The 12,277-nt window shown below is 37.1% G+C and overlaps 1 protein-coding gene across 5 annotated transcripts in view; it reads left to right on the plus strand.

Annotated features, from left to right (window-relative positions):
* Nucleotides 1–398: 398 nt before the first annotated feature.
* LOC129771026 (serine/threonine-protein kinase NLK) overlaps nucleotides 399–12,277 on the plus strand; it is a 303,571-nt gene continuing 291,692 nt past the window's right edge. For 3 of the 5 annotated variants that reach the window (XR_008742259.1, XM_055774268.1, XM_055774271.1), the window contains exons 1-2: nucleotides 399–1,353; nucleotides 9,766–10,538. Coding sequence is in view for 4 of the 5 variants with exons in the window: in XM_055774268.1 (XP_055630243.1) it covers nucleotides 10,333–10,538 (206 nt within the window). In the remaining variant the exon portion in view is untranslated. The remainder of the gene's footprint in view (nucleotides 1,354–9,765; nucleotides 10,539–12,277) is intronic. The other 2 variants (XM_055774270.1, XM_055774269.1) reach the window with 2 other exon arrangements.

A 12,277-nucleotide genomic window follows, 5' to 3' on the forward strand; every position in this document is an offset into this window, starting at 1 on the left:
CATAACTCGTCCAAAATGACTATAGGTTGGTAGCATTTACCGAGAAATTCGTTATATTTACTAATTATTTATCCCAGTGTAGTGCACTATCAAGATTGACACAGAAATGATTTTCGCTACCAGACCCACCAGTAGTCTAGACACCACGATTGAGGCACTACTTGTTCAAAATAAACAGAATTTATGACGTCAGGTAGTTTGAGTCCCACATCGAAGAAGTGTGTGTGTGTTCGAGCCATCGTACACAAACGCGCTCCCCGACAGAGTGTATCGCATAGAACTTTTTATCCCTTCTCGTTGTGTGTCCGTTTTCTTCTCACGTACACACATTTTTTTCGGCAAGAAGCGAATCCGCTGTGCAAGTTTGAGTTCTAAGCAATCATTCAGTCTCCGAGTACGTTTGGTAGAGTTTGGACGTGTTGTGCGGCTCGACGTTTGCCTGTTTCACATTGTTGCACGGTTGATTCTTGGCTACACTCTTCAAAGCAAGAGCTCCTTTGCTTAGAATATCACGAGATAATAAAGAGAAGCACTGTGCACTGACTGACGGGAGGCAACCGGAGAGATATATTTTTCCAGTGCAACCACGAGCAAACCCTATCGTCAATTGTGAATGCTGCAGAAGTTGCAGCGGAAATCTAGTGGAACAGGAAGAGCGAGCCAAAGCCACAGCAGCAGCAGCAGCAGCATAGTGGGATACATACATCGTGTGTGAAGAAGCGACCTAAACTTCGAGACTTCCATTTTCCTTCTCTTCCCATACGCATGAATACTCATCGTCGGGTTCCTCTTTCCGTTAAATCTCGCTCGCTCGCAGAACGACGAGAATTTCGTTCGTGTGGTGTAAAGCTGCTGGGCGTGCTATAGTGGTGTTAGTGTTTTTGTGCCTCAGCTGCCGCTACGACCCGTCGACCGTGGATGGTTTACCGAGTGGTGAAGTGAGTGCGCTTTGTTCTCCTTACGACGTGTGTGTGTGTGTGTGCATTTGTGTGCGTGTGCGCAACTGCCCCAGCAGCATATTAGAGCTGTAAACAATCGCTGGAGCTGTCAAAAAACGCAAGGAAAAACTATTTGTGCTGTGCGACGAGTGTGCAGGAAGAACGCGAGCTGCGAGCAAATTTATTTATTTTTTTGTGTTTTCCTGAAAGTTTGCTCTTGAGACTACTGCAAGGATTAAGCAGTAGCGTTTCCGTGGATATTATTGATACTGATACTGTTGTGAGAACCGATCTCCCCCAGCGGGTTTGTTTTGGTTGAAGTGCTAATCGAAGAGCCCTTGTGATAGAGCAGCAGCCCGAAGAAGAGACGCTTCCATTGGAACAAGGGAAAATATTTGGACTTGTCCGTCTCAGGGTATGTATCACTTGTATGGAATAGAAAATGGTTCAGCTAATGAATAGAACATGTCGGAAATGTAATGTAATTATATCAGCTCCATAATTCAGTGTGTTTCCCGTCAATTTTTCTTGAGTAGAGCTCTAAGAACGTATGAATCCGTGGCAATTCTTGTATATCTGAAGAACGTGTATTTCGCCATTTACACATTCTCGCATTCATGAAACTTGCTGTTCTGTGGACACTTTTTTGCAAACATGTTATGATTGTGTGGAATTTGTTTGTTTGGTTTTGTTCATCCTGTTGTTTTCACTGTGGAACCAAAGCAGTTGTGGGTTCTACTGATTAATCTTCCCTTGGAACGGTTAATTGGTTCTTTTCTAACTTATTCTATCAAAGATGAAGGATGAATCAAGAAAAGACAGTGTTCATATTTGTTTACTAACATCATTGTGTCGGATAGTAGCAATTATTTTAACACTGTCACTCAGGGATGCCAGATTGTGAAAATATGTCTATATATTGAAAATATTAGACTTTTTATGTACATTTATGTATTTTCTCGAAAAACAAATGATGATCAAAAATCATGGAAATAAATTAAATCATTCGAGACTTTTTTCATTAAGCTTTTTATTTGCTTATAACACAATTCGAAACCGCAATTTTCATATCTATGTTTACAAAACTCAACTGATGCACAGAATAATGCTTCATGGGAAGTGTTTGTTTTCAGAAACTACGAAACGTGGCAAAAAGTGAATGCCTTCTGCAGATAAATACACTAGACAAAAAAAAATTAAAGGAACAGAATGCGAAGTCGGGAATTTTGAGTGATTTTTGACATGCTGTAATTTCGTGAAAAATCAAGGAAGCTGCGGCCTTTCGCAAACAAACCTGTGTACCATCGATTGCCCGGTTGGTTTGGAACATAGGAGACGATCTTTTAGTTAGGTCCGACCGAGCGTTAGCGATATATAGCGATACATATATCTATCTTGGTGTGTGTATGTGTGTGTAGTGGCCACAATATCGGGAAGAAATGAAAAATCGATTTTTCTTTGTTTTTTCAAGAATTCTGGACTAACACAATTTTTTATTAATCAACTCAACAGCAAATACAATTAACCTTATCAACCAGCTTTTATTTGGTGCCAAAAACGTTTCTGTAGGACTTTCCCACACAAAGATATTTCAGTTTGAATGAAAAATTACCGCTTCCGCATTCGGAAATTGTTAAGGAAAAAAAATTCATTGAAAAAAAAATATTTTGAAAATTAAAATTTATTTTTCTCGAAAACCTAAGCTTTCAAAATTCTGAAATAAATAAATAGCCCTGATATAAATAGCCCTTAAAATTTCCAACAAGTTTTCCATACATCGGACGATGGGCACATTCACATGGAAAAAGTTTTTCGAACAACAACTTTTTCATGTTTTTCTTTGAAGAAATACTATTTATGTTCAATTCGTTACGTTTTTATGTGTAAATTATCGCATTTTAAATGCTCTGCTAACTTTTCTCTATTTAGAAACATGTCAAGAACATGTCAAACGTGAGAATTTACACACAAAAATGTTACGAGCAAAACATTTTTTTTTTCAGGAGTCTTCATATAAAAATGACTTATATCCCAAAAACTATAAAAGATAGAAAGTTGATGTCTTCGACAAAAGTTTATATTTTAACAAGATCTAAAGCTTTGTCGAATGCATTATATCGCTATCTTGACTTTAAACAAAATTAGGATAAATTGTACTTTTTTCAAAGAAAATATGAAAAAGTTGTTGTCCGAAAAACTTTTTCCCTGTACAGGGAAACTTCGATATAACGTACCCTCGTTATAACGTACCCTCGATATAACGTCACTCGATATAACGTACATTTTACCTCGATATAACGTACACATTTCCAAAGTGTGAAGGAAATTTTTTTTCAATATTTTTTTTTCTGATAGAACAATGAATTATCTGTATTGTGATGCTAAAACAAGTTTTGTACCTTCAATCAATCTTGAAATACAGCTGGTTTTGTGATTCCGGATTCCAAATGAATCAAACTTTAATTAACAGTACGAAGGGAAACATCATGAGAAAGGCAGGCTTCGTCTTCTAATTGAAGTTATTCATTAACTTGACTAAAACAGCAACACAATAATGTATTACAAACTACGTTTGTGAGTACTTTATTATGCTTCGATATGACGTACAATTCGATACAACGTACAATTTTCAAAGTGAAATGTACGTTATATCGAAGTTTACCTGTATAAGTGCCCATCTTCCGATGTATGGGCGACTTGTTGGTAATTTCAAGGGCTATTCATATATATATATTTGGGAATTTAAAAAAAAAACGTTTTTGAGAAAAATGAATTTTAATTTTTTGAATAAGTTTTTTGTCAGCAATTTTTTTTCCAAAAAATGTTTGGTACTACAGGGTCGGACCCGATTATCCGGAGTATTGATTTTTTTTCACTGCGGATAATCGAATTCTCCGGATAATCGAGTCAAAACCTTTTTTTTCCTTTATTTGTTTTTTTTGCATGTATTTTCGTTTTTTGAAAATAAAAGAGGAATTTGATTTTTGATTCAACACCGTTCTCCCCTAAAAAAAACCAATTTATCCATATTCTCTAAGTAGGTGATAGACGATCATATTTGATGAAAAAATCCTCCTACGCATATGTTTGAATTTCAACAATGACAGAGTTACAGAACGTTTTTTTTTGTTTCGGACTCTGTTGCTTCATACTGGCTCTACATTAAAAAGTACGCTACGGAAGACGATTCTGATGCTTTCATTTGAAAGATGAGAAAATTTAGTACAGAATATAGTAGTGAAACGACAAAATTAGTGTATTTAAATAACATTTTGAAAGTGAACCACTTAAAAGTTAATAATTTTTAATGTGTTATTAATTTTATCCTAAAAATTTATATTAAACTAGATTTTTTCTATCAATGAAGTTCTTTAACCGCTCCACACTTTGTTCTCTGACGTACAACTTCTATTTTTCTTAATTTGACTGTAATATCGATATAAACAAATCCTGGTGAAAATTCAAGTAAAATTTTCAAAAATCACGGTTTTTATCCCACTGTACATGTAATTACCACTTAAACTTCACCTTAACGTTGAAAGGTTATATTTCTTCTTGAAATAAGTCATATTTGAAATATAAAAAAAAATCCAAACTGAATATAATCGAGTCTAAAATTGTATATAATCGAATCACATATAATCGAGTCTGTATATAATCGAGTCCGACCTGTACTGTATTCTATTAGTCAAATCATTTCATTTGATACCAATATTGAGGGGATTGCAAAAAATACTTAGTCGACCATTTTGTGGCGGCGACCTTTTCGAATTTATGTTGTTCATAGTGTAGTGTATTCTCCAAGTCAAGCCATTCAGCCATTTTTAGCGGCGGCCAAATTGAATTTTTCAAGATCATGAAATGCGCAGTTTTATAATGACAGTAGACTTAAATGTATGTTCCAAATTTCAGATCAATCATTCAACAGAAACGGGGTCAATTTTCTATTAATGTGGGACAACCCAACAAACATTCAAACATACATAGAAACAGGGTCAATGGATTTTTCATTATCATTGATTTGCATTTTTCATAAATAACTGTATTCTACTAGTCAAGTCGTTTCATTTGATACCCATATTGATGGGGTTCTGAGAAAATATGAAATTCGCCATTTCCAAATTCCGCAAAGTTGCTTTAATGACTCATGTCTTTACACACACAACGTTTCACTGCTATCTGAGATGGTGCTGCCAACTCCTAAGACAAATTGGCATGAAATTCGTCTATTATTGATTGTATTCGTTTTTTATTGTTTTCATAGTCTCTCGACCAAAGGCGCTATATTTTTTTATATTTTTTCTGGAAAGCTGAGGATTTTGCACATAACATATGTCGAAATCAGAGAGCGTTATTTCTCGTTTTTGAGTTATGATTTAGTTAACCGATGGTTCGAAAAATCAATTTTTTCCTCTTTTTTTCCAACACAAAAATTTATAACTTTTGATACCCACTTGTTGACATGTGCATTGTCGGTAAAAGAATCTAATTTTCCAGATTCTAATATTTGGGTCGAATTCTGCGATCCTGGCCACTAAAATTTGAGATAATATTCTCGTGTAATCGTTTGCAAGAAATTCCTTATAGATATTAGTTTGACATAGTTGGAGTCCCTTAACTGACGCGTTAAATTCCAGAAATTCGATTTACAGATAAGTATTTAGATATTAATTTCTTTTGCATGTTGAAGATTCTACCTAGATTCTGATTTGGATTCATGTTTTCAGATTATTCATATTTGTACTCTCGATTCAAAAACTAGAACTAGAATACTTATACTCGAGTTCCAGATATGATTTCTCAACGGCGGGTATCTGTTTATGATTGTAATTTTCTTTTTTGAATGTTTCAGACTTCCTATTCCAGACATAGATTATCCGCGTTATCAGACATTCGATTGAACCAGAATCAATATTCTGGAATTTAAATCAAGGATCTGATTTGATTGTTACATGCCTAAATATATTTTCAACAGAAATTTCAGATTTTTCAACGAAGATTTCATTATCAATTTCTATCTTCCAAACTGAATAACGGATTCAAATTCAGTTTCACATTTCTTGGTTTCGCTCGCTGTCTTCAAACTCAGTTTTCAGATTCTCATACTCCAATTCTAGTCCAGACTGGTGGCTCTGATTTCATACTCTAGATTCTAATTGTTTGGTTCTAAATATTAGGTACAAATAGCACCATTCGCGTTCTCAGATCAATTTTTGGCGTAGGACTACGTCTTTCATTTCTATACCGGGGTGTAAAATCAAAGTTTCGAAAACGAAAGCGTTACGCCGGAGACCGAGATTTTGAGTATTAATAGCTCCTAAACAACTGAACGAAATGGTATGATAAACACTTCATTCGAAAGATAAAATGTCCACGCGTTCTATACTTGTTACTTTCTGATCCAAAAACTTGTTTCAATAGTCTTAAATTTGCTTTCAAAATAGGCTATTGAAATCACCAATCGGTATATAAGCGAGCGCCGCTCGGAAATCCACTCAGTTCTAATTGATCAGCGATTGGAGCATGTTGTCGCTGTTGTGGTGAAGCTCTTCATTTATCATGAAAGCGCGGATGAACGGTGTCACCAAGAGCCTGTTTGTGCACCTTAGGCCAGAAGGGAATCCATCAGGAGGAGAGTGATGCTACAAACGGTTCCCCGGGAAGATCTCGAAGCAGCCGCTACACACACACACACACATACACGCACGGAATTCTTTCCGTTTGGATCGAGAAAGATCCGGAAAATAATCTGCCAGTTCCTCTAGGAATTTAAAAATACATTCATGTGAAAGAGTTTATTTGAATGTTTTCTATCCATGTAACACTGTGACCATATATAAAATATGTTTCAATCAAGTGCTATTAACAGATGGTTATCGAGTTAGCATTAACCACTGGTGGACTTCCAGTATCGAGGAAAATGTGGAAATATCTAATCGTTACTGAAAATAATCTGCCAGTTCCTCTGGGAATTTAAAATTACATTCATATGAAAGAGTTTATTTTAATGTTTTCTATCCATGTAACACTGTGACCAAATACATTAGGTTTTGTGATTTTTCAATCAATCGCAATCAACAGGATAGCTTCTGAAGATTATTCTTCCCCATCAGTAGGATATTTCCGTATCCAATATTGGATGCATATAACCTTGTGCCTCCAACGTAACGCTCTCGTTTTCGAAGTTCTCCAAATATTCATTCATTCAGAATGAATTCAGATTCAACTTCATACAAATGATCTCTAAATCAACGATAGTCCTACGTCACCCTTGCGGTTATACCATAGATATAACCCACTTCCTGTTTTTTCATTCGCGCTTCTACACTATCAATTATGCTGGATCGCAGCGGAACGTGACTCCTCTGAAAACGTATATTTTGAAAAAAAAAAAAATCATTCCATGCAAACGAAGCCTCTTGATTTTCAGTAGTCTTCATTGATTCTTTTCATTTCTAGCAACTGTCAAGTACAGGTTGGACTCGATTATAAACAGTGTGTTTTTTTTATATTTCACATATGACTTATTTCAAGAGAAAATATAATCTTTCAACGTTATGGTGAAATTTTAGTGGTTATTATAAGTACAGTGGGTAAAAATCGAGATTTTTGAAGAGTTTGCTTGAATTTTTACTAGGAATTGTTCATATCGATATTGCAGCGAAACTAAGAAAGATAGAACTTGGGTGTCAAAGAACAAATTGTATGGCGGTTATAGAGCTTTAATTTGATTGATAGAAACAATCAAGTTTAATATGAATTTGGGATAAAATTAATAATAACACATTACAAATAACTAGCTTTTGAATTTTTAGGTCCAAAATGTTATTCAAATCCACTAATTTAGATGTTCCACTGCTATATTCTGTACTACATTTTCTCATCTTTCAAATAGAAGCCACAGAATTGTCGTGCGTAGCGTACTTTTAATGTAGAGCCAGTTTGGGACAACAGAGTCCGATACAAACAAAAAAGTTGTATAACATTGTGTGATTGTTGTACAACATTGTGTCATTGTTGAAATTTGAACATATGCCCGCAAGGATTTTTCCATAAAATATGATCGTCTATCACTCCCTGAGAGATTCTGAATAAACTTATCTCTTTCCTATGAGAAAGGCGTTTTCTGACTTCATGGGAGTTAATCAAAAATTAAATTATTCAATAAACAAAAAATATGTGCATAAAAAACGTATCAATTTTTTTTTATTTGACTCGATTATATACAGTGAAAATGTATCCGAGACTGTATATAATCGAGTCCGTCCTGCACTCACATTTATTATGAGTTCATACAATGTAATCATCTACTTACTACAGGGTGGCCACCTATTTGGGAAAAGCGGGAAATGCGGGAAAAAGTCAAGAATCAAAATCCATCGGGAAAAATGCGGGAAAAGATCGGGAATTGCTTCACGAAGTAGGGATTCTAAAATGTTACTGTATGTGTTGTAGCGTGTTATGACTTTCTAGGTAGCGTGAATATGTGTTTTCAAAGAAATCCTGGTTTTTGTTCGTTTCGATCATTTTGACTTAACTTTGTTTATGAACCCAAACATTTTGTGAACATTCTGATGATTATGCTTTTATTATAATAAATAAATAATACTGTTTATATTTTTTCACTAAAGCACATATAATGCCGCAAGGGTTAGAGAAACGATACATTGCGGTCTAGACATTTATGGTTATTTTTTCGCACAGCTCAAAGCGAAAAGTATGGATTAACTAAATTTAGGAAATATTGAAGCCAAACCATTGAAAATGCCAATGGAATTCGCCTGCAACAAAATGGCTCTCACTGGAATCCGTCGTGAACCAAACCTAGAGAGATTCGAAGTTTGAACGACCTAAAGACCAAACCTTTTTTACTGTTTGAACTACGTTTTGCAATTGATTGTTGCATTGAACCAAAAAAACTGAAACACCAGAATTCACTCAGATTAATTCGGAGACCAGAATACTTCATCTACCTCTCTTAAGCAATATATGCTAGGAATAATACATTAAATCTGATGAAGCAGGACCAGACTTGACGTCGACGTTGAAGCGGTAGAAACAGAAGCTACTGAACTGGGTGAGAACAAAACAATAGCTCTTAACTGTTGAATCATCAAATGGTTGAACGACGAAAGTTATACAAAGAATACAAAATAAGAATTTAAATAGAAAGATACCCGATTAGTTTATTCAGAATGATAAGTTATACCAAAAAATTCCGTATCCTAAGCTTTGGCTTCATAGTAACTTTATGTCCCTTTTTTCAAGCATTGACAGTTCTGATTGTTCAGGCATGCTGATGAGATTTGATTCAAGTAACTTAATTAGTTAATTTGACTTACATCTAATTAATTGTAGAATTCCGATTGCATAGAAGAGTCGCATTACGGATGTTTGGTTCAACTCAGGAAAATATCATAGAGAGTATCCGGAACATGCTCGAAATATGTTTGGATGTGATCAATGAGGTTCTGGTCAGTTATTCTGATAAATGATTTATTTTTAATTCTGAGTAAGTAGAGGTGGGGTGGATCTGGTACGTTTTAAAGCGCTTCAGGTACACGGTGCAAACACACCGTCCAATTTTTTGTCACATGCGGGACCTTGAAACAATCAAGTAAAATTATTTCCGCAATTCGGGTTTCAAAAATCAATTTTAACTAACGACACAATATTATTAAATTTTCATTTTTGAGAGTCGGGAATTCAGTGAAATCATGCGGGAAAAATGCGGGAATTGAAAAATTTAAATTGAGTGGCCACCCTGGTATAACCCAAATATTAATATTCTCAATTATTCCCTTCTCATTCTCCTCTTTCATTCCAGCTCGCAGTCGTCCCGTAGCTCGTTGCGAAGGATTAATCCCGGAAGCCCTGGTTCATCACCCCTTTAAATTCTTTGACAACCATAAAGGGGTAGAAGTTGCGTTGGATCGTAGTGACCAACATAATAGAATCAAGCAGACGATTCGGCCGCGAAAACGCGGAAGAAAGTTGCGATTTATTGCACTTTGTTGTGTTATCGCGAAGAGCAGCTATTATTGTTTGTGTCTCGAAACAAATCTGCGCGCGTGTGAATTGTTTCGCTGTTTCGATTAGCAGTGTTTGTAAAAGTCAAGAGTGACAGTCGCATAGAGAATAAAAGACGACCGAGGCGCCAAGTTTTGTCGCAAGAAGCAAAAGTGGTGTGTTGTGAGTTTTTTTTTTCGGATGTATTAGTGTATCTTGGCCATTAGTAGTGTCTGTCGTACGTGTTGTTTTCGTAGCCATACGATTAGAGTCAAATCCGAAAGAGTCACAATAGGCGAAGCAAAAAGTGTTTCTGTTCGGGCAGCTCATATGTTGTTAAGTTAGGTTCGAATCGCAGTGCTATCGTTTCGATTCGGTGATTTGAATGGCGGCAGTCGGTGGTCCAGCTAGGCAATCGCGCGGGGTGTCCATGAGCGTCTCGATGTCGCTGGTGCAAGGTGGCGCAGCTGGTGCGGCCGGCCCCCAGGGAGCGATCCTGGCGGCGGCCGCACCCTACTATCAGCCACCGGCCGTACCCCAGGATGTTCAGCCAGACCGACCCATCGGATACGGAGCGTTTGGAGTCGTATGGTAAGTCGAGAGAATAATCCACCACCCGAGACGCGTCGCGTGTCGCTCACGATACGGCTCATTTTTTGTTTGTTTTTGTTCACTTGTTGTACTACTCACCTCTGTTGCGAATTGCAACTCGCAGACGGGGCGCCGTGACACAGTTTTTTCGTGTGTGCGCATACTTGCTTAATCTGCTTATGAAGTTAAAATATAGGCCAATCCTTTGTTCACTTACTTCGTTGAACGCTGGGAAGGGAAGGGATGCGACGGAGTGTGGAATCGACGTAAACCAGCCGTCGTCGTCGTCTGGTGGTCACTCGAAGTAATCGAACCAATACCAGTCAGCGGGAGACGGCCGTTACGACGGCTGTTGCGTTATCTTGCATGCAAAACAGCAATGAGAACAAAAGAGCAGCAGCAGTAGCACCACCAGAAGTATCGGGCACTCGGGTTGACGAACGGCGGCCCCTCTCCGATTGGGTGTGTGGGCCGTGGCGGCCGATCGGGGCGGTGTGCTGACATTGTTTCTCTCTTCGGTTTTCGTTAGTCTGTGGCACAGTCTGGCGGCGGTTCGATTGATAAGTGCCCGAGGTCATGTGAAAATCGCACTTTTTATTATTTGCTAACGACGAGGCGATGACGCTCTTTGTGTCGCTTCGTGTGCACCGACATGTGCTGCAACGACGACGTGTTTGTGTGCGTGGGTTGGCTCGATCGAGGAAGTTCTACATTTGTTTGTTTATTGTCGTTTTTAAGTGCGAAGTGAGAATAACTTCTCGAGTGGAGTGCAGTAAATTGGTATAGGCGATGAATGAGTCGTTCAATGAAAAAATTTATTAACTTCACCTCTTGAACAATGTAAATTGAAACTGTCAAAGCTCAAGACAGTCATGTTTTTTTATATTCCTTATAACTTTTTCCTATATTAAAAATTAACGTCGTTAAACTAGAAGAGAATTGTTGAACAATACACATAATAAATCATTTATCTCCGAGGCAAATTTCATCCCGAATCAACCCGAATCCCATCGAATCCAGATGACCATTTCAGTTTGTTTAAAGATTAGATTTAAATTTTTAGAATCTATGGTATGTTCTTGATTGAGATATTTTCGATTTGGGTTCTTTTAATTATTCTGCATTTGGGTTTTGGTTTCTCTTCTTTTAGACTTTAGATTTCAGAAGTAATACTAAAAAAAACTTGTTAATACATGGTGGGCCATTTAAAGTGGAAGGATTTGTTTTTGCAATAGCGAAGTAAAGGAGTGGAATTTTAAATTTTTTTTTGAAATTCATTTATTTTGGTCCAAGGAGATTTGTTCTAACTACTTTTTGATTATGATATCTCGTAAATGACCGCCTCTGGCCTTGACCGCAAAATGTGCCCTTTTTTCGGCATTTTCCATCACTTTGCCCAATGTTTCGGCCGATATGGCAGCAATTTCTTGTCGGATATTGTCTTTCAGCGTAGCCAGGGTCCTTGGTTTACCAGTGTATACCTTGGATTTTAAATATCCCCATAAAAAAAAGTCAGGAGGCGTCAAATCAGGTGATCTCGGTGGCCAGTCATAATCGCCGTTTTTCGATATTAATCTTCCGGGGAACATTTCGCGCAATAATTTGGTCGTGGCAGCCGCTGTATGGCATGTAGCGCCGTCCTGTTGGAACCAGTAATTGTCCAATTCATTTTCACGAACAAATGGCAATAAAAAATCGGTTATCATTGTCCGATAACGCTCCCCATTCGCGGTTACCGT

The sequence above is a fragment of the Toxorhynchites rutilus genome, chromosome 2 (genome assembly GCF_029784135.1).
Source record: "Toxorhynchites rutilus septentrionalis strain SRP chromosome 2, ASM2978413v1, whole genome shotgun sequence".
In the NCBI taxonomy this organism is placed as follows: domain Eukaryota; kingdom Metazoa; phylum Arthropoda; class Insecta; order Diptera; family Culicidae; genus Toxorhynchites; species Toxorhynchites rutilus.